Raw genomic sequence first — 22,672 nt, 5'->3', positions numbered from 1 at the left:
TCTCCCACAATCTCTCCCACTGATCTATGTTGATGTTATAACCCAAGTCTTGGGCCCATTTAATCATTGGGGTTTTAGTTTGTTCCTCGATCGTCTCCCATTCTAAAAGATAGTCGTACAATAGGGAAATTTTCTTCTTCCTTATTTTTGTTATTATCTTTTCAAATCTTGACATTTCTGTTGCTAACCCTGTCTCTCTATCTACGATTAGTTTCTGATTCAGTTCAAAATATTGTAGCCAGCTCGTTAATTGATTTTTAATTTCTTCATACTTTCTCAGTACTGGTTTCCCTTCTGTTGTCTCTAGTACTGTTCTGTATGTGGGCCAGTTGTTACTCATGTTTCTCCTTTTAACCGCAATGGCCTCTGTGGGAGAGGTCCAGAGTGGTATTTTGGGCTCCAATATCCCTTTGTACCTAATCCACAGCCTGAAGAGGGATTTCCTTATCACATGATTAAGGAACCCTTTGTGTACTTTTATTTTCCCGTAGATCAGGTATGCGTGCCAACCGAATCACCTATCGTGGCCTTCTAGATCTAATATGTCTGTTCTTTCTAGTTTTATCCATTCTCCTAGCCACACTAATCCCACCGCTGCATGGTATATTTCGAGGTCGGGTAGCGCAAATCCACCTCTTGATTTTTTATCTATTAGTGATAAATGCTTTATTCTGGGCTTTTTGCCGCCCCAGACGAATCTTGCAATTTCCCTCCTCCATTCCTTAAAGCACTTAGATCCTCCTAAGATTGGGAGCGTCTGAAACAGGCAGGAACATTAATTTGGGCAGGACATTCATTTTGACAGCTGATACGCGCCCCCAAAGGGATAGATGTAACTTGTTCCAGGCCTCCATATTTCTTTTAATTTCTTTCCATACTTTTTGATAATTATCCTCAAACAAATTTAGGTTATTATTTGAAATCCAAATTCCCAAATATTTCCACTTATTTTTTATTTCCAATCCAGTTTCCTTCTCTAATTCTTCCTTTTCTTTTTGTCTTAAATTTTTAGCTATTATTTTGGTTTTTTGGCAATTTATTCTCATTCCCATTATTTTCCCAAAATCTTTTATAATTTTTATGGCCTCCGGAATGCTTTCCTGGGGGTCCTGGGTTGTTAATATTACGTCATCAGCAAACGCTCTTACTTTGTAGTCCCTTTCTCCTACCTTTATTCCTTTTATTTTCTCATTGATCCTGATCTCTTGTAAGAGGGGTTCTAGTGCAAGGATAAACAACAATGGGGACAAAGGGCATCCTTGTCTTGTTCCTTTACAGATGTTGATTTGATCCGTGACATTTCCGTTTATTAAAAGCCTTGCCGTTTGCTGACTGTATATGGCCTCTATCCCTGCTCTAAATTTTTCTCCCACTTTCATTATTTTTAATTGCTGTTTTATATATTCCCATGAGACGTTGTCAAACGCCTTCTCAGCATCTAGCAGTAGCAGACCTGCCTTTCTTTCATTGTTCACTTCCAGGAATTCTATTACGTCAATTATATTCCGTGTATTATCTGCTATTTGTCTTCCTGGAAGGAAGCCTGCTTGGTCTGAGTGTATAACTTTTTGTATTGCCCCCTTTAATCTATTTGCTAATACGTTAGCGAATATCTTGTAATCGCAATTGAGAAGCGATATGGGTCTATAGTTTGACAACGTCTCTGGGTCACCTCCTTGTTTTGGGATAAGGGTTATATAGGCCTCTTTCCACGAGTCCGGTGCTTTCCCTTCCTCTAATATTTTATTCATTATGTCTCTTAGCGGTGCGATCAATATTCCTGCCAATTTTTTATAATACTCGGAGGGGAGTCCATCCGGACCCGGCGACTTTCCTGTTTTGATTTTCTGTATTGCCTCCTTTATCTCTGTTTCAGAAATTGGTGCGCTCAGCTGGAGCAATTTTTCTTCTTCTAATTCTTGGATTTTATGATCTTTTAAATACTTTTCTATTTGTTCTCTCCCTTCTACTCCTTTTTTGTACAGATTTTCATAGTACTTTATAAATTTGGATGTTATTGCCTTGGGGTAATCTATGGTTCTTTCTCCTATCTTTCTCCTATTTATTTGTTTTTCTGCTTCTCTCTTTTTTAATTGCCACGCTAGATATTTCCCGGGCTTATTTGCAAATTCAAAACTCTTTTGTCTAAGCAATCTCAAATTTTTCTCTACTTCCAATCCTATCTTGCTCTCATATTCAGCTTGTAACAGTTTAATTTCGTTTCTCAGAGTATCCTTTTTTGGTTTTTTTACTAACTCCTTTTCCTTTTTCCTAATTTCCTCTAGCAGTTTTTCCTTATCTTTCTCCTTTTTCTTTCTTTCTATCGCTTTTTGCTTGATGAAATACCCCCTTATCACTGCCTTACTCGCATCCCAGATCACATTTATGTTGTTATTCCCCTTTCTATTTAATTCAAAATAGCTTTCCAATTCCGATTTCGCTCCTTCCAATATCTTATCATTTTTTAATAATGAGTCATCCAATTTCCATCTTTTCAATCCCGTACTCCAATTTGGCCTCATTTTTAATTGTACAGGGTTGTGATCTGAGATTGTTTTAGGGAGGATCTTTACTTCTTCTATTCTCATCGTTAACTCTTTTGTAGCCCAAATGGCATCTATTCTACTTGCTGTTTTTTGCGCATCTGAGAAAAACGTAAAATCCTTCTCTCCCATATGTTTAAACCTCCAAGTATCAAATAGTTCCAGATCCTCAGTCATCTTGACAAACACAGCTGGCAATTTCCCTTGGTTTTTGGCCCCTCCCGACCTATCTATTTGCGGGTTAATTACTCCGTTAAAGTCTCCCATAATAATCATTTTGTTCCCTACATGTTCCATTAATTTTACTTCCAATTTTTTATAAAAAATTGACTTTTTCTCATTTGGTGCATAAAGCCCCACCACTATTAGTTCTTCACCTTGTGCTGTTACCTTAATTATTATTGTTCTCCCCTTAGGATCGGCATAAATCAGTTTCGGCTCCAGTCCCGGTCTTACATATATCACCACCCCCCTTTTTTTGACTTGGTCAGCCGCAATAAATTCACATCCTAGTTTGGCGTTGATTAGTACTCTCTTGTGTTCTCTATTTATGTGTGTTTCCTGTAAACATACAATATGTTTCTGGAGTATATGTTCTACCTTGTTTCTCTTCCTTTTATCATTCAACCCATTTACATTCATGTTAAAATTGTTAAAGTCATCTTTATTTTGTTCTAAATATTAAACATTAAAACATGCAGGGGGAGTTTCCCCTATTCAGATGTAGCTTATTGCCTTTAATTACTATCGCTGTCCTCACTTTCCTCTTGTATTTGTTGTTGTAGTGTTGCATTATTGTTTGGGCTGGGCTCTCTTCCATTCATCTGTCTATCTCCCTCAAGTTCACTCCTGTATGGTCTCAAAAATTTTTCAGCGTCATCCACTGTTTCTATTCTTCTCTTTCTCCCTTTAAACGTGAAGGTGATTCCTTCTGGAATCTCCCACTTAAAGCGGATTCCATTCGCACTCAGGGCTTTTGTGAGGAAGTGGTACTTTTCTCTCTTTTTTAGCAAGTGGGGTGGAATCTCCCTTAGTATTATAATTTCCTCATCACCAATCTTAAGAGGGTTTTTCCTTCTATTTCGCCAAATGATATTTCTTAGTTTAGTTGATGTTAATGAGATCAAACAATCTCCTGGCCATTTATTGGCCTCTGCCTTCTTGGAGTTCACTCTAAATATACTTTCAACCCCTTCTTCTATATTATTTTCGGTTATTCCTAACCACTTTGCTAGTTCCATTATGATTCTTTTCTGTAAATCCTCATCTTGGTTCTCAGGTATGCCTCTCAATCTTAAGATATTCTCTCTTGCCCGCATCTGCAAGATAGATAAGGCATCCCATGTTGCTTCCTGTTTTATTTTAAACTTCTCACTATCCTTTTTGATTTTTTCATTCTCTTTTTTGTAGTCTCTATAATCTTTTGCTGACTTTTTGGAGGCGTCTTCCAGCTGCTGTACCTTTTGTTTCAGGTCCTCTACCTCTTTTTTCATCCCTTTGTTCTGTCGGAGAACCAGCCGACTCTTAGGTGCGAGGAAATCATGAGACGAGAGTCAAGAGTTTCAGATAGAGAGCATGAGCAGAGTGCTGCGCGAAGTGCTGCGCGAAGTGCTGCCTGCCTCTCAGCCTCAGCTCCTTTATTATGGATCCTCTCCTCGTAAAAAACATTAACCTTTTAACCTATACATGACTCATACAAACAAGGAAGATGTGTAAACAGACAGGCTGGCGCCAGTGGTCACTTGATTGATTACCCCCAATAAACCTGTGCCTTACACAGAGAACTCCATTTGTACATTCCCACAGAGTGTTTCCTGTGTACATTCCCACAGAGTATTTCCTGTGTACATTCCCACATCACCTCTCTTTTTATTTTTAAGCAACAGGGTAAATTAACACGTGGGAAGCCTGATAGGGAGTCGCTGATACCTCGCAATGAAGGCTCCACGTGAAATTCCAGTGGAGGGGCGTGCAGCCTGAAACCAGGTCATGCATTGACCAAAGAGGGAGGGTAAACATTGAATGCAGCAACATAACATAACCAAGCCACAGGCTAATCCCATAAGCGTCAAAAGTGTTTTCCTGATCCAGGCACCGTTAGGCAACCAAGACAGCAGCCATTCCCATGGATCAAAACCCACGGCAGGTTGCAAGGGCCGTGCAGCCACCAAGTTCTCCATTTCTTGTATAGTATGAGTAATGTTAGGACCATTATCTTGCACATACATGCAACAATGACTATGTATCAAAGCACATACGCCTCCCTTAGCTGCTAAAATAATATCCAAAACATATCTATTTTGAAGCGAGACTTCACGGACCTCCTGTAATTCTGTATTGATCAACTTCATGCCTTTAATTGTTTCGTTGAACAAAGCCTCTGTCCAGTTAGCTAAACGATGCAAATCCCTATAATTCATTGCGACTCCTAGTGATGGAAAAATACTGCGAGCTATCTGAGTATCAGTATATTGAGTTATAGGGGCATCGACTTCGCGTTTATTGCGCAAGCGGGTGCGAGGAAGAGCATCTAACTTATACACCAGTGGTATCACTACCCCTAGAGTGCAAGTCCCTGAAAAAGCAGAGGGAATCTCTTTGTATGCTTTCTTACCACACAAAAGCCACAGATTTCGTTGTAACACGCATGTGGATTTCGAACTCTTCTTCATCCAATCAAACCATAAATAAAAATCACGGCATGTAGCCTGTTGGTAATATGTCATGTATCTGGTAACATTATTAATTGTTACCTTGGGCCTGCCGCTTTGGGTAGTGACGTTAAGAAAACAAGAGCTACCATTAACATACTCATAAGTCCAATTACAATAAGGATAATGACCTAAAAATCTGCTACTATCGTGATTAAAGCGAAAACATCGTGGAGCTACTTCTAATAATGATAATATAACAGGGGGTGAACTAATACGATTATCTCTCATATTATTACTAATTCTAAAAGAATCATTAATAGGAATACCATGCAGTAATATACCCGAATGTTGTGACTGCGGGGGAATATGTAAGCAAATCCAACAATCAGAATAGTTAAGCAATTTCGCAAACTGAGAAATATCCTGTACATAGGTATTATTATTCCATATGGAATGATAAGAGTCAGGTCTTTGATACTTCTGTAAAATGGCAGCACGCCTAGAGCGATTATGGCTTGCAGATCGAATAGATGGAAGGTGATCTTGACGGAGTGCAGCCATATTTAGAGCACGATGCCGCCAGGTGCCATGGTGTTTCAGACCGGGTGACAGGCGCTGTCCTCCAGAAAGAGTGTAGAAAGGTCTGCCTCCTCCCTCTGCGGCATCTGCGACGACTGGGCTGAAGAAGAAACTGTAGATGATCGCCAGGGTCGTACACAGCGTGCTGGCACCCACAGAGGGTCCCCATCGATATCTACCGCGGCGTATCCGCGTCCCCAGGTAATCAGCGGTACAGGGCCACGCCATGCTGGATCCGGAAGTTTCCTGAAAGACACAAGGGGGCGAGGCAGCTCCTCCTCTTTTCTAAAATGTAATTCTGCAGGAGTATGCTGCTTATTATGCGGGTATAAAAGATGATTCAAAGTAAAGAGCACTTGATGCACAATGTTAGGAATTTCAACAATAGGAACGTTCTTTCCACTTAGTTGCTTAAAAAGCAGAGATTTAAAAGTTGAATGCGCTCGCTCAACAATTGCTTGTCCTGTAGAATTAAAAGGAATACCATGAGTTAATTTCACATTCCACAATTTACAGAAATCAGAAAATCGCTTAGAAATATACGCTGGGCCATTATCCGTTTTGATGCTGCTAGGCTTTCCCATGACTGAAAAACAGCGCAGAGTGTGCTGTATTACGTGCCTGGCTGTCTCCCCTTTTAAGGGCGTCGCCCAGATGAAGCCCGAAGACGTGTCCACCGTGAGGTGCAGTTTTGAAAAAGGGGCTAACAACGGGGTGAGAGTGACATCCATTTGCCAAATTGAGAGAGGGGCAATCCCTCTGGGATTGACAGCATTAAAAGGAATCATGGTAGGGGCTTTAGAACAAGAAGAACATTGCGAGACAACGTCTCATGCCTGAGAAATTGGTATTCGAAAAGACTTGGCTAGAACCTTGGCAGATTGATGAAAGGTGGCATGGCTCAGCAGAGGGTCAGAAAACAAAGAAAAGACCTGCTCTTGCTTCAAAGCAGCATCTGCTACAGCATTGCCATGTGCCAGAAATCCTGGCAGATTAGAATGAGAACGCAGGTGGGCCACGAAAAAGGAGTGGCTACGAGCCTGTAGCAGACGCTGCAAAGAGAGAAACGATTGCAACAAATCATCATCCAGAGCAGGTGTAATGTATGCTAAAGGCAAGGATGTTAAAAGTCTGGAGACATACTGAGTATCAACAATCAGGTTAAATTGCACATTCTGAAACAGATCAAATGCCAAAATCACCGCAGCCAATTCAGAACGCTGAGCGGATTTCTGCTCCGTAGTAAATCTTGTCTTCCAGGCCCCCTCCTCCCGCCACACAACCACCCCCCTCGTTTTGGTCCCATCTGTGAAGAGGGTGAGAGCAGAGGGGATGGGAGTGGGAGAGCACAGGGAACGGAGGGAATAGGAGACAGAGGAAAGAAAAGTAAGTCGTGAGTCAGTGGGCGGATTATGCAAAATCCTTCCAACAAAGTCTGCTAATGCCACCTGAGTACAAGTGGACATGGTTAGCAAATGCTGAACCTCGTCTTGTGAAAAAGGTAGGAAAATAGCTTCCACATCCATTCCTGTCAATGCCACAGCACGTTGTCTTCCCTTGATGACAATGTCCATAACAGCAGCTGGAGAAGTATATACGTTTCGCGGTGGTGTGTGGGGCAAATGTAACCATTCAACTAGGCAGACGCGAGATAGGGAGAAGTCTGATGGCCTGTAAAGAACTGCTGTAGGCAGTAGTTTGGTGGCAAAGACTGCCAATGACAAAGGTCCTGTGGAATCCAGGCGGTCCACCATAGATTTTTGCAAATGGTGATTAATCGTTGCCAGGGCTGAATCCATATCCTGGGTTACCGGTATGATGTCCGCCGGTTGCTTATGTCCTTTCAGGGCATTGTACAAAGGTGATAGTACACATGTAGGCAGGTCTATGTATGATTTTGCCCAATTCAAATGTCCTAACAGCTGCTGTAAATCCACCAGGCGGAGTACCGCTGGGAAATGCAACTGCGGTATCAGAGGGGATGCTGCTTGTTGCGTAACCTTGTGTCCCAAGTATGTGATAGGCAGGGTGCGTTGAATTTTTTCCGGGGCGATTTTAAGCCCTGCAGAGGTGAGATCCTCTGTCAATTCTTGCACCCACGTTTCAGGAATGTCTTTATCGGCCAGCAATATATCATCCATGTAATGATAACAAAACGCCAGTGGGTGGCGCTGTCTGAAAGGACGAAGGGCAAGATCCACAAAATGTTGACATAAAACTGGTGAATTGCGCATGCCCTGCGGAAGACACGCCCACTGAAAGCGTTGGGCAGGCTGAGAGTTGTTTAACGCAGGTAGTGTAAAAGCAAATCGCTGCTTGTCTTGCTCCGCTAAGGGTATGGTAAAGAAACAGTCCTTTAAATCAATCACAATCATTTTAAAGTCCTTGGGAAGCAAGTTCGGGTTAGGGACCCCCTGCTGCAGCTTTCCCATTGGCTGCATTTGCAAATTTACGATACGCAAGTCCTGCAGGAGGCGCCATTTCCCGTTGCGTTTTTTGATGACGAAAATAGGGGTGTTCCAGGGGGAGGAGCTAGGTTCAACATGGCCCAAATCAAGTTGTTCCTGCACTAATCGGGCCGCCGCTGCCAATTTCTCCTTCGTCAATGGCCACTGATCCACCCAAACAGGATCGTCAGTCAGCCAATGGATTTGGAGCTGCATGGTGGGCATAGCAGGGGCGGCCCTTAGCATAAATTTGTATGCAGAGTTGTATCAGCGGCCGAAAGCAAGTCCCGCCCCCAAAGGGAAACTGGCAGGTCCATAACCAACGGGTACAAAGTAATGGTCAGTCCTGTGGGGCTTTGGAAGCAGATTGGCTGACAGCTGCGTTGCGCGGCGGCATTTCCACCCACCCCCGCCACAGCAGCAGCAGGTTCCGTGGGCCAAGCCGGAGGCCAATCCTTTCTGGCTATAACAGTAACATCCGCCCCAGAGTCCAAAACACCCGTGACATTGCGGCCGCCCATTGTAAGAGCAAGGGTAGGGCGGTCTGTTGGTGAAAGGGGGAGTGCAGCCCCCACAAAAGGTTCCCTTTGTTTCTGGAGCATGAGATCAGGCAATAAAATTACCCGTGCTACCGCGGTGCCAGAACGTAAGCGAGTGATACGGTCTGAATAGGTATCAATTGTGCAGTCAGACCCCTTCAAAATACTAGGCACCGCGTGCACACCAGCCTGTTGAGCCGGGGGTAGAGGTAGGACAAGGTAAGAACTGTCATTTTCAATAGAAAAACCAGCTGCCAGCACGTGTATTCGCCGAGGGCAAAAGGGAATTTGATAATGCTCATCCTGAACAAGTACTAGTTCCGATACAGTCCCCATTAGTTTGCCTGGGCCCGGGGAGGGCCCGGCTGGCAGTTTCCCGGCGGCTGAGAAGAGGCTGCGTCCTGTTGTAATTGGTTCCTTCCCCCTTCAGGGGGGTTTGAGCGACACTGATTTGCCCAATGGTAGCCTTTCCTGCATTTAGGACATTTGGTGCTAGGCTGCCGCTGATTGCGATTGCTTGAAACCCCTAGCCTACACTGCGATTTAAAATGTCCAATTTTTCCACAGTTGAAGCACACTCTACCTGCTGCTGGATTCACAGCTGGGGATAGCGCAGCGGCAAGCAATTTTGCTTTGTGGGATTCCGAACCAATTGATTGGCAGGCTTTTAACATGTCGGCTATTGCCACATTAGGTGTAGCCACCAGGGGGCGCAGAGCTTGTTTACAGTCTTCATTGGCATTATCAAAGGCTAATTGCCGTATGATTACTTCCTGTGCCGCTACATCCTGTACTTGGCGCTTGAGGGTATTGTACAGTCTATCTATGAAAGCGCCATAAGGTTCAGTGGGTCCTTGCCGCACACTCCCCCATCGCTCCCCCTTTTCTAACATCTCATCTGGAACAGACATCAAAGCCTCCTGGGCAGCTGAAACGGTGGCGTCCCAATACTGAGGATCCAGGGCCAATTGCTGTGCAGTTGTTAAAAAATTCCCAGCCCCTGTGAGACCATCCAGGACGTCTCCAGGTGTTAACATAACAGGGGGAGGGAGGGGGGGTGCCCCTGCTGCCAAGGCTGCAACGGCATTGGCATGTGCTGCCTGTGCAGCATTATTCAAATTTGTTTGGATATCATGGACCCGGCGTTGACAAGCCCAGGTCCAACTTTGCATAAAAATTATCATTTGATTTGGTTTGAGCACTGTTCTAGCCAGTAATTTGATATCCTCTGGCAATAATTGCTGTTGAAAAATAGTGCCAAAGAGACCAAGAGTATACGGGGAATGCAATCCATTGTCTCTTACTGACTGATACAATTCTTTGATGTATCGGAGTTCAAATTGCTCGTGCCGTGGTGCCCCACCCCCATGCACAATCACAGGATAAGCAGCTGACATTTCAGTAGAATCAAAAGCCAGCAAAGGAGCTGCTGCTTTAAGAGATTCCTGGAGCTTTGTAGTATTCCCCCCCTCCTGCTTCACAGTGGGCATGGTACTTTGAAATGCAGGCAAAACCTGAGAAACATAGGCTGGAGGGGGTGGGGTGGCAGACAAAGAAAGTTGCTGTTGTCCTGGCGGAGTTAAATTAGGTGGGTCCGGACCAGGGGGCATGGGGGCAGGCAATGCTGGATAAACAGAAGGCTTCAGTGGGGGGGGCGTGCATGCGGGCGGTGCAGAGGGGAGGCTTGAAGCAGCTGCCAGACAGATATTCTTTGGCGTCAGTAGTGCCAAGCATGCTCTTATTTTCCCCCAAGTTGTTAAGACACGGACCCCAATGCTGGGATGACCATGAAAATGTTCACCAAGTTTGTCCCAAAAATCTAATTCCCAAGTTCCATCCTCCGGAAACCATGGACAGTGCTCATAAGCAGTATGAATAAAAGCAATGAGATCGTCTTCTGAGGCATGCTGATTGTTAGAAGTCAGCAGGTATTTTAAGTCTTTAAGAAAACGTTTCTGTGGCACAGAAAGCGAAGAGCCCATTGTAAATGCAGGAAGAGAAAGATAAGCAACAGCTGGGAGCCAACTCACCGGGGATCCTAAGATGAGGTAGACGTCTGAACCCTTGCCGGGCGGGTGAGTAGCTGATGCAGGACCACGACGTGCGTCCTTTCAACAATGGCGTAGAACTTTTTAGCCTCACACGGGGCACCACTTGTCGGAGAACCAGCCGACTCTTAGGTGCGAGGAAATCATGAGACGAGAGTCAAGAGTTTCAGATAGAGAGCATGAGCAGAGTGCTGAGCGAAGTGCTGCGCGAAGTGCTGCCTGCCTCTCAGCCTCAGCTCCTTTATTATGGATCCTCTCCTCGTAAAAAACATTAACCTTTTAACCTATACATGACTCATACAAACAAGGAAGATGTGTAAACAGACAGGCTGGCGCCAGTGGTCACTTGATTGATTACCCCCAATAAACCTGTGCCTTACACAGAGAACTCCATTTGTACATTCCCACAGAGTGTTTCCTGTGTACATTCCCACAGAGTATTTCCTGTGTACATTCCCACATTGTTCTCCTCCAAAACTTCTTTCATTTGGGATTCTAATGTTGTGATTGCTTTTGTGTTATCCTCTGTTTTTGTTCCCATTTTATCAAATTTTTCCTCTAAACTTTTGACTTTGTCATTCAACTCACTTTTCATTTCGGTAAATTCCTTTCTCATTTCTCCTATGTCGCCCTTTAAGCTTAGTATGAGTTCTCTCAGATCCATTTCTGGCTCTTGCCCTTGCCCTGAGGCTCTTCTTGCCTGGCTGTTATGGAGGGCTGGCATCTGCTTCTTGTTATTTGTCATTATACTTCACTCAACTTAACACAGTTTGGTTATATATTTCTGCCCCTCTTATGCTTTAGGTTTTACCAACTGCCAAAATATCCTCCTTTGGGTGTACGTCTCCCCCCTGCTTAAAGAGCACAGGCCCCACTATTGCTCTTGATATTACACTCCAACAAAGTATTGAGACCAATTACCAATTTTCCTTAGGGTAGTGGGATGTAGCTCCCTATATGCCTATACCTAGAGAGAGGAAAAAACCAAATACGATAGAGTCAATAATGGAACACTCTATAAATAGTTTCAAGAAAGAAGAAAGGGGTGGGGTCCTCCTTTGGGTTCTCCCTTCCTAATTTAAGTCCTCTTTATCTTTATCTTTAACTACGTTTGGTTGTTTAAGTTCTGAGGTTCTCTTTCTTATCGTTGTCTTACATCACCTTTTCTGTCTTGTCTGTCCGTATATAATTCTATTTTTTATGTGTATGTATGGTTTTTTATGTCCTTTATTCCTTTCACCACCTGGTGTCGCTGTTTCCTTTTTCTGGTGCTGTACTTCTCTTTCTTCTTGGCTGTCCTCTGGTTCCTCCCCTCTTGCCTCGTCGTTCTTCCCTTCCTCCTATTCTCTGTTGGCCCAGCCCTTCGTTTGTGCACGCTACTCCATTTTCCTGACTTTATTCAGTTACACGTTGAGGAGGTATTTACCAATTTTATTTTACAGTCTTTTACAGTCTATTACCGTCCTTGCCTCCTCTTTTTGTCTTCTTTTAATTAGGCAATCGTGGTAGATCAATGTCTCTCCTTTTTAACTTTGTCCCTTAGTATACGATCTAGCGTTATCTTTCCCCTTTTCGCTCTTCTTTTTACTCTCTGATGCTTGTATTGTAATCCTGTGACGCTGTTTTTGTGCAACAAAAGGGGCTTCCCTTGTCTACTCCTTTTTAGTCCTCCCCTTTTGTAAGTCTTTTTGTCCCCTTTTTCCCTTTTTTGGGGGGGGGGGCTGGCTTAACGCCGCATGTCTCTTTGCACCAGCTTTTTGTTGTTTCTTCCTTTACCCCCTGTGTCTCTTTTGTCCTTCTCCTTTGGACTGTCCCCCTTCTTTTTTGGTATTAAAATTAAGGATGTTTCCCCGCTTCTCCCCTTCGGACTTAGAGGCTTTGCTTGCCTTGGGTCGTTCTCCGCCTTGCACTTGGATCCCTCCATTGTCTCACCTCGGCAGAGATGTAGGCTCCGGTGGTCCCCTCTCTCAGCGCCGCTGGCAGTTTTGTCCTGGTTCACCCCAGGATTTATGGGGGTCGCCAAGCCTCCGCGTTGCCCCCAGTAGACCGCTCTTGCAGAGCTCCTGCTGAGCGCGTCCGAATCGGGTGCGAGGAAACAGGAAGTCCTCATCTTCCATATATTCCAATTCACATGGCCACAAACAACTGCTGCTATCTTGCTTCCTACTTCAACACAGAATACAATTAAAGGCAAATGCCTGGTATCGTAGGTGCAGCCTGGCAACCCATGCAGCAAACAAAGAAACCGAAGGAAGAAAGGCGCCATGAAGACACATTGAACATCAACGGAAGGATAAGACTTTCTAACAGAAGCCAGTCACATATGTAATATCCTGTGTCCAGAAGGCAGAGAAAGAGCTTTGGCACACCCCTGGTGTCATTATCAATTCAGTTCTGGGGAGAATTGGCATTAAGGAAGCCTTGATGGGTTTTGAAGACCCAGGGTAGCACATATAGCATATGACCCAGGGTTGAGGTTGTTTGGGGGCCAGGGCATCCCAGAGGTGAGTTTGAGAAAGGAGGATGGGGGGAAACAGAAAAAGAAGGGGATTTACACTGAAGGAAGCCTAAAAGCAGTCTTGTCTTGAGAAGATCTCCTGAACTGTAAGAGTAAGGGACCCACCAGGTTTACTCTAAAGTAAGAGTTCTGCTGGGGATCCAAGGATCCTTTGGGAATAAAGGAGAGGAAGATACAAGATAAAAACCGAAGAGCTTGTTTCATGCATTTCCCAGTTCCCACGTGATCACCTTCAAGAGCACAGGCTCTGGCAAGCTTATGCCCTGGCATGTACTCCATGGAGGTGCTGATTGTATGAATTGGTAATTTACTGCGGGCGGGCGGGCGGTTGCATGACACTCCCACGATTTCACCATTGCTTGAAAAAGTGAAATTCCATTTACACAAGTAGTGACGGTTGCATATACACTTGCCTCCCTGCAAAGGCATAAGTTTGTTTTAATCAGCATTTCCACATAATTCCAGCTGACAAATGTACACTCTGGATGTGATCGTGCTCGGCCAGTGAACAGACGAATGAAATCCAAGTGTACAGTAATCAAACGTGGAGAAATAAAGTAATGCATTTTGCTTGCTTGTGTGAGCCAGCCCACAGTCACAAAACTACTGAAATTTACTTCAATTCTCCCATCTTAGCCTCATGCCATTATAACCCAAATAAATAGCACTCTTCCCTATTTTGATCGCTGAATATCTAAACGTTTTACATTTCATTTTAGACACCAAGCTTTTGAGTTGCTTGGATGAATCCTTGAAGTGTATTTTAGTATGGGCAAGTTGTGTTTGCTGGCATGTGAGAGTTTTTGAAAATGTGTTTCTTGGTTCTAATTTGGATTATGGAGTGGGAGGACTCACTAGCGCAGAAATGAAGGCATTGCCTTCCCCCGCACGACGGGAAGTCACTGTATGAAACAAACATGTCTGATATGATTGATGGCTTTACAATGCTGGAGGCAATTTGTTTTGTATTTAATTCTTCCTGCTTTTGTGGGTAAAATTAGCAACTAAATAACCATCAACAGCTAGCTAGCTATCAAGGCTGCATAATACACTGTTGTTGCTCATTTTCCTTTCTGCCTTGAGCTTATGAATCAGAAGCTGGCTATGAATCACTGGGCTTGAATGTTCCCTTATACTCCCCCCCCCTTATTTGTACATTTTGTCACCATCTTCATCAATTCATAAATGGAATTTTACAAACATGCAAACAAAACTAAAGGGAAAATTCGGTATAAAATATAGCTAACAATATGCATTTCTTTTCCACGGAACATCAAGTTTTGCTTAATTGCATCTCACTCTCTTAATTTCTAGCACACATGAACCTCAAACAACTTTCAGTTGTAGCCAAGTTCTATTTTCTAGGATGGTAAAGGAATCACAAAATTAAACAATTGCACCTGAGATTTAAATAATGTACAGTTGCACTGTCTGTTGATTCTGGGTCAGGGAGTTCCAGCCATTTGTAAAAGAGAAGCAACAGCTTTGTCAAAGGTATTGTAGCAGAAAACATATTACAATGTAGTATAGTGTCAATGTACCAAAAAGCTGAGATTATGTGTTGTATATTTTAGTGGTGTGCACTAAGCATAAGATTTGCTTTGGATCACAATTTGGTACTTTGAAAAAAATCCAACTTATTTGGGTGCTTTGGAAACTGAACAATTTGGTTTGTACTTAAATCCCAATTCATTACTAATGAGAACGTTTAAAAATGACTAGAATTTTTTACATCTGACACAAATGAATGAGCTTTGCAGGCCTAGTAGCTGCTACTGTGTAGATAAAGCATATCAAATTACAGATAAAAAGGTCTGAGTGTGGGTGGGTAGAAGATGCCTTTAAACTTTGACTGGAGGAGGCACATCTATCACTTTTTGGATTTTATGGCAGAACTGGATGAAATTTGCAGGCTGGTTAACCCCTTCTGACTGACCTCCCAGGCAATCTCTTGACATTGGAAGCTGAGTCAAACTATTAAGAGCCCGGTGTCCAGTTTAACTCTCCAAGCATTGATTAAACTTGACAGTTACTAAATCCAGGAATTACGTGTGCCTTGCAGCCACAAACTCTGGCACCCAAACTCATAATATAATGAAGGTGGGGATTTTAACTGTGACCTTCTAGGCCCCAGTCCAACCCTCTAACCTATACATCTTAAATAAACAAACAACAACAACAACAACAACAACAACAATTTATTTGTACCCCACCCATCTGACTGGGTTGCCCCAGCCACTCCGGGTGGCTTCCTGCATATATAAAAACATAATCAAACATCAAACATTAAAAACTTCCCAAAACAGGGCTGCTTTCAGATGTCTTCTAAAAGTCAGATAGTGGTTTATCTCCTTGACATCTGACGGGAGGGCATTCCACAGGGTGGGTGCCACCACCGAGAAGGCCCTCTGCCTGATTCCCTGTAGCTTCACTTCTTGCAGTGTGGGAACTGCCAGAAGGCCCTCAGTGCTGGATCTCAGTGTCCAGGCTAAACAATATTTTGCTACCTTTCTTTTAGCTGAGAAGATTAGGAGAAGTGCAAAATCCAAAGAATAATTACATTCTAATACATGTATTAATCCGAGAGGTGCAAATTACTTGGGTTTGCTTAAAAATGTGGATCAGATAAAATTACTGTATCCTCCGTCAATGCACAGTAGTCTTAGACAGGTAAGAAGAAAAATGTCTGGGTAGTCTAGTCTTACTAAAGGTAATGGGATTTTCTCCTAATTTTTAGATTTGTGTTCAGTTACACAGTGAATAGCTTTGGGGAGAAAGAATCATTGTTGCAGCTGTTACAGTTTTCATTAAAAATACTTAAGACTCTGGATGAAAACTGCAATCCTGGAGAGAGAATGAAAATGCCTGTCCGTTGGCTTATAATGGCATTATTGGCCTATTCCTCCAGCTAATGCTTATCAGTTAACAGCTGCTGAGTTTCTTGCCAGGCATTGAAAAAACTGAAATCTGTGTCTTTAGGTAGATAGAAGATGGTGGTTTTCTTTCGTCAGTTACAGTTATTAAAGTGGACTCTCTCCCTGTGCCTCTCCTGCCCTTCTTGATCAATATGCTGTCACATTTCAGGCTACAGACAGCTTGCCTTGAAACAGCAGGATTAATATATGGATGAGAAGGTTGCAGTCTCCGTTGGGGTGAGAGACAGGAGATACTGTCCCTGCATTTCCGCTTGTCCTGTGCCGAGAAAGCATGGGTCTGAGAGGCTTCCCACTTGTCCAACCACTTTCCCCAAGGAAACCCACTGTTTAGCACTAAATTCAGTAGTAAGCAGCGAGTTTTCCTGAGGGAAAGTGGTGCAACGAATGGAAGTGTGAACGAGCCCTGAGCAGATATTTCTTCCTCTACCTCCATCCAAGTTTCTTCTGGCTCAAACCTCAGATGCGGATTGGGAAACACATCATAAGGCCCCAGTGATCCTAGACAGACGTGGTAGTTGGGGGGATGTTCAGGGTGACAGGAGAGCATATATTGTTTATTAATATCCTTCCTAACTTGCACTAGCAAGTTTCTTTATGTAGCAGATTTTATATTCCCCTTTCATACATGCACAGCAGATAGCTTGTTGCAGGCTTGTGTAAGCCTCTCACTATCATACAATTCAGCATTGAATTGTATGTTCCTGGTAAGTTCCCCTTTAAACCCTCTTAAAAGAATAAAGACACGACAATCTTATTTAAAGTCAATAAAAGAAATTTACTCACCTCAGTTCACAGTTGGATTCCTGAAGGCAGACTTAGTTACAAATATGTACATGTAGATCTACCCCATATGGGGGAATAATCCCACTATTAGTCCTAGCTAAAAAGCTGTTCTAACGATGGAGGAAATTAAAAAGGGAGAGAGCATGCCTTGTCCTTTTGTTACCTGGACAGGTAAGGTCACGCCCACCTCTAGTCACATGCAAAAGGAAGGATGCTCCAGCCCAGGAGGAACAGGAAGTTTTGACTTCCCCTTGCATGTCTACTCTAGCAAAACAAGGAATGTTGTATCTGACTGCTCCCAGTGGATTACACCCCACAGTAGTGATCCCACCCAACACAAACACTGAAGGAGGGTTACCACCAACCCTAGAATCCCTCCAGCTGAATCACCACCATTTGGGGACAGGCTGTAGGTGTTGGTGATGAAAGAAAGGCATGAACGGATGCCAAAGTTCAACCTGACAACAAACCTGCCTCAAAAGCAGAGGCACGCCTGCTTGCCCCAATTCCTTACATAGGCCTTAGACCCAGGGCAGAAGCAGCTTGGCAGAGAAGGGTTATACTAGAGTTTTATGGGAACTAGTCCCCGTCCTCCACACATTCATGTGTGCAGTATGCAATATTGCAGCTAATAATAATAATAATAATAATAATAATAATAATAATAATATATAATAATATCACATTTAGGGCATGAGAAATGATTGCATGATCAAAGCTGCATCCCATGCATTCATAGTGTAAGGTCAGGAAGAGAGAATTTTAAATAACCTCGGTCTTTAATGTAAACAGACAGCAATGAAAAACTTATTTACAGTAAATGAGTGAGGGCTTTTTCTACAGTAAAAGGGCTTTCTAAATGTGTCTAAATGCCACAGGGAAATCCAAGATGAAACTATTACTGTGGTATCTATTCATAACCCCCAACCCCTCTTTCTTCCAAAATGAATCGAGAGACAGAAGGAACAATACATTTAAATCTATGGTGTTGAGAACAATTTCGCTGACTTAGAAGTATATCTGTTGAAAAGAGCACCATAGCTTTAAGGCACTGTGATAAAAGGGAGACAGGGAAACCTGCAGCCTGCAAAGGAAGCCTGATTTATAATTAATTTGATCCACAATTTCTATGGCTGCCACCTAATTAAAGGAATTTTAGTCAATCACCAGACTTTAGTCTCCATCCATTGGCAGAAATATAAAGGAAGGTTCCAGACAACTTAAAAATAAAAGTACTTGGTTAGAAAAAAGATCATACACTCTTGGGGTTAGCAAAGAAGCAGGCTGTAAAAATCTCCATTTTGGAGAGATCCAGTTCACTTGGTTTTTCTTGCAGCTGGGAGCCGTTGGTTGCATGGCTCCTTGTTTGTTCCAGGAAGCACAAAGAGGGAAAGAAAGAGAATGGGAGGATGGCAACAGAAGGCTGCAGGGAGCCTGCTAAGCTCCATCCTCACTGGCAACCTGAGCTAAGATTAACCCTTTCGTGCACACAAGTGTGAATCAGTAACTGCATATTACTGCAGAGGTCCCCAATTGTGGGCAGTCTGCAGTTAACTGAGGTTCTGTTTCTTGTCAATCTTTAGCACTTTCACTAAATAATTTGTTTGATTTGGTGGTTAATATTGCTACATTTCCCAGAGTTTCCTGTGAAGAGGGATTGACTGTTAAACAGACCTTGAACTTGTTCAGTATAATTGTTTAATTGGCACTGAAGTGGAGAATCCTTGGATGTATATTGCTAACATTGGGGGATTTTCCATAGCAGCCCACGGAGAGCTCTCTGAGCTCTAACTTGTTGATAATTAACTGTGATAGTCTCTGCTTTTATATTGAGTTTGAGTTTAGATCATGTGATGAAGGGATTCAAATTCAAATTCACAGTCTTGGAAGGACGGGGCTGTTTTCTTTGTTCTCAGGTTCTGTTACCTTCAGTGCTTGCAACTGCCTTGTTGTAGCAAGACCTACAGGGAAGAGCTGTTGGTTTCTGGATGGAATAAAGAGTGAATTGCACTGGCACCATTGTGGGTTTTATTTTGGTGGCTGATGGTATGCTTGATTCCAGCTCCTGGCAGCTTGATAAGGAGATGGCAGTGCTGGGGATGAGCAGTACTTTTTACCAGTTTCAGCAAATAAGCACTTCCTTTCAAAAAAGAAAGAAAGGATGAGGTCACTATTGTCCATGCCTTGGTAAGCCGTTTAGGTTACTGCCACAGAGCTCCAAATCTGAACATTATTCAGAAGCTGCAGCAACCACAGACGTCAGTAGCCAGCACCCACTTCCTGATTCCTCTGTTGGATTTTTTGAATAGTCAAGTTACTTTAGAGCCGGTCTAATGTAAATACTGTCTGTTTAAGAGAAACAGGTGCCAGTGATTTCTGTTAATTGCTCACAGGCGTGGGCTCTGCTCCTTGTATATAAGGCTCTGCCAGAAACCCTTCTGCATCTCTTTGTTAGATCTTTCAGTTTGAGTCATCTCTAAGTAGATCACTCTCTTAGTTGTTCTCAGTTTAAGAGATTCCAAGTTGAATCTTAGTAAGAGAGACTCTCAGTTTAAGAGATTCCCTTAGTTGAATCTTAGTATGAGAGTTGCTTAGTTATAATGCTAGTTTGCTGTTAATTCTTGGGTAGTTTAATGGGAGTTATGTGGGAGTTTGTGAGAGGTTTGGAATGGTTTGAAGGGTGGAATGTGGGTAAAGTTGCTAAGAGAGAAAGCATTTATCTTTAGTTTAAAGTCTCTTTAGAGTCAGTTTGTTTTTCAGTTAAAGAAACCCAACCGTTTGTATTTTCATCTGCATACTTTTACAAGTGTGCAGCTAGTAAGGGGTTTCATATAAGGGAGATAATACCTTACGCTATTGGTGGTGTTTTTTTAGCCAGGTCAACCTCTGTCTGCGTATACTCTGCGTGAAGTGTACTTTAAAGGGCCTCTGGAAACTGGGATATATGATTTAGGTTAAGCAAGTTTCAATACCCAGTTTTCTCCAATATTATTCTTATCATATATATATATATATATATATATATATATATATATATTCCAAAAGGCATAGCTCATAGCTTCTCTGAGTTTTTCAAGCCACTTTACCACGACAAGGCAGTGATCCATGAAAGGGGATAGTAAAGCTTGGATCAAACATATGGGTCTAGACAATGTTTTAATGCAAAAGGAATAAGTTTTTATGCATCCAATTGCTTCATGGTGCACAATATTAATACCTGCAATACAAACTGTAGCTGGGGGTGGGGTGGGGTGTCTCCTAACAATTTATAGCACCCCTTGACAAACTACAATTCCCATAATTCTTTGGGGGAAGCCCTGGCTATTTAGAATGGCCTCACAGGGCATCATATTGTGTGAATGTGGCCTTAATCTCAGATTCCACCCCGCCACTCCCCCCAAAACATTATGACATAGGTTGACTTTCAATTAAAGCATATTTGAGTATTTGCAAGACATTACTATTTTATTTAAAAATAAAAAGGAATTCAAGAATCTTCTAGTATTTCTTTATTTAAAATATGGTTGCATGCAAGAGTGTGCTGTGGCTTTTATATTTTTAAAAGACTGCTTCAATCATATGCACCTCTCAATAAAAATATGAGCTGCTGGAGGAACAATTCACCCACTCTGTAAATAAATATAAATGTAAATAAAAATATAAATATACTACCATTTGCTAACAAAAACATAAAAATTTAGTCAGTTTTATGGCAGTAGTCAACACGCAGGTGGCGCTGTGGTCTAAACCACAGAGCCTAAGGCTTGGCAATCCGAAGGTTGGTGGTTTGAATCCCCACAACGGGGTGAGCTCCTGTTGCTCGGTCCCAGCTCCTGCCACAATGGCGTCTTTGGAAAATACAATTTATTTACACATCTATACAAGCTGAGCCTATGATGGAGAAGCTCACAGCATTAACACCCAAGGATCTTGCTTCTCCCATAGCCACAACCTTGGATCGCAGCAGGAATCAGGCATGGCCCTGTCAACAGCCTGTCAGCTTCTAGCTCACATAATTCAACTCTCAGCTCTGGCCTTTGTTTTATAACTACCAGTGAGTTGAGGAGGGGGCCCACCCATTTTCTATCTGGCACAGAGCCACTTCCTTTGTTACCTTAATGGCCCATTCTTAGAGGGCCAATACCTCACCAGGAAGCTAGCCTGGCTATTCCCAGAATTGAATCCATGCTGGATCCAGGATTTAGAAGGGGGCCCAGGCATAGAGCCCCCCAACCCCCCCCAACTCATAACAATACAATAAAATGGAGGGAATGGAATGGGCCTCATTGGTCTCATTTTGCATTGCTTTTAAGATGACTGCATACTCCTACCCTACAGGTCTGGCCTGGATTTGGTTGCAGTAGAACTTTGCCCCTGCCCAATCCTTGTTGACATGTTATGGTTTCGAGTAGTTTATAGTATTTGATATCTAACACTCAGGGCGCGACGGGATGAGCTCCTGTTGCTCTGTCCCAGCTCCTGCCAACCTAGCAGTTTGAAAGCATGCCAGTGCAAGTAGATAAATAGGTACCGCTCCGGTGGGAAGGTAAACGGCACTCCTGTGTGCTCTGGTTTCCGTCATAGTGTTCCGTTCCATCTAATTTTAGAGATCATTGTAGACCACAGGAGGAAAATAGGTCTTTTTGGTAAGGCCCATGCTACACAGGGCTTTATAGGTCAAACCAAGCTTTAACTTGTGCCCAGAAACCTGTGATGTCTCAGTTAAGACAACAGAGCATGGTACCCAATGCAGTGCACTCACTTCGCACTCTGTCTACGACTCCCAGCATCCCCAACCAGCATGCCCAATGGTCAGGGCTGATGGGAGCTGTAATCCAACAACAGCCAGAGGCCACCATTAAAAGAAGCATGGATGTGATGTAATCTGTGGAATTCTGGAGGAACACGATATCTTTCACTAGCTAGGGATGCCCTCAGTTGCATAATGAAGACTTCTACTGCAGAAGGATAGCTAGCTGTGAGGCTAATACAAAGCCAGAACAGGGAGCCAGTTCTCCACTTAAATGGTTTTATTCATCTTAAATGCTTGCTGCCGTTCAAAGTTCTGTCTATGGAGGGACATGCCCTTTCTCTTCTGTGTTCCCATGGCCATGGCAATGCAAAGTTCAGGTCCTTAGATCCTTCAGACTGTGGTCTCCATTCTGTTTTGATGAGCTCCATTTTAAAGTTCCGAGGGAACTTTACCTAGAGCAAAACTCATCCCTCACCTCTCCTCATGTGATGCACACTTTCCTTAGACTAATATATCTGCCAAGGGCTCTTCATCACAAAGTCCCATTTCCGAAACAGAACAAATAAAACGGACTCCCAAGTAAATGAAGTGTCTCCAGTCAAGCAATATTGAACTGAGCTTTAAATGAGTTATGAAACACATTCTCAATGAAGCAGCCCATTATGAACCCAGAAGTCTCTAGACTTCGGCGATTATAGTGAGTTATATAGTCTCCTGAAAATTCATGAAAACAAATAACATTATTCTGTTTTCCTTGTCTTTCTTTCTCTCTTTTTTTTTTACAAATGATCCACCTTGGTGTAAATCTAATGTTAAATGGTGTTATGCAAACAACGCTAATACTGTTTTTTAATATATATATATATAATGGC

At 42.9% G+C, this 22,672-nt stretch overlaps 1 protein-coding gene across 1 annotated transcript; it reads right to left on the bottom strand.

The window, feature by feature from the left end:
• Window positions 1–4,140: 4,140 nt before the first annotated feature.
• On the bottom strand, window positions 4,141–11,270 carry LOC148687259 (uncharacterized). The gene is made up of 2 exons (XM_088657348.1): window positions 10,793–11,270; window positions 4,141–6,239 (listed from the first exon to the last, which is right to left on the bottom strand). The coding sequence occupies exon 2, from the start codon at window positions 6,002–6,004 to the stop codon at window positions 4,436–4,438; it is 1,569 nt and encodes a 522-aa protein (XP_088513474.1). The 5' UTR covers window positions 6,005–6,239; window positions 10,793–11,270; the 3' UTR covers window positions 4,141–4,435.
• Window positions 11,271–22,672: the final 11,402 nt, after the last annotated feature.

This window comes from Zootoca vivipara, chromosome Z1 (assembly GCF_965207765.1).
Source record: "Zootoca vivipara chromosome Z1, rZooViv2.hap1.1, whole genome shotgun sequence".
Classification (NCBI taxonomy): Eukaryota; Metazoa; Chordata; class Lepidosauria; order Squamata; family Lacertidae; genus Zootoca; species Zootoca vivipara.
The sequence above is the reverse complement of the archived record's forward strand: the minus strand, read 5'-3'. Positions and strand labels throughout refer to the sequence as shown.

Bases quoted from the DNA above. Each gene is read 5' to 3' on its own strand.
- LOC148687259 (XM_088657348.1), bottom strand. From the start codon at position 6,004: ATGGCGTGGCCCTGTACCGCTGATTACCTGGGGACGCGGATACGCCGC.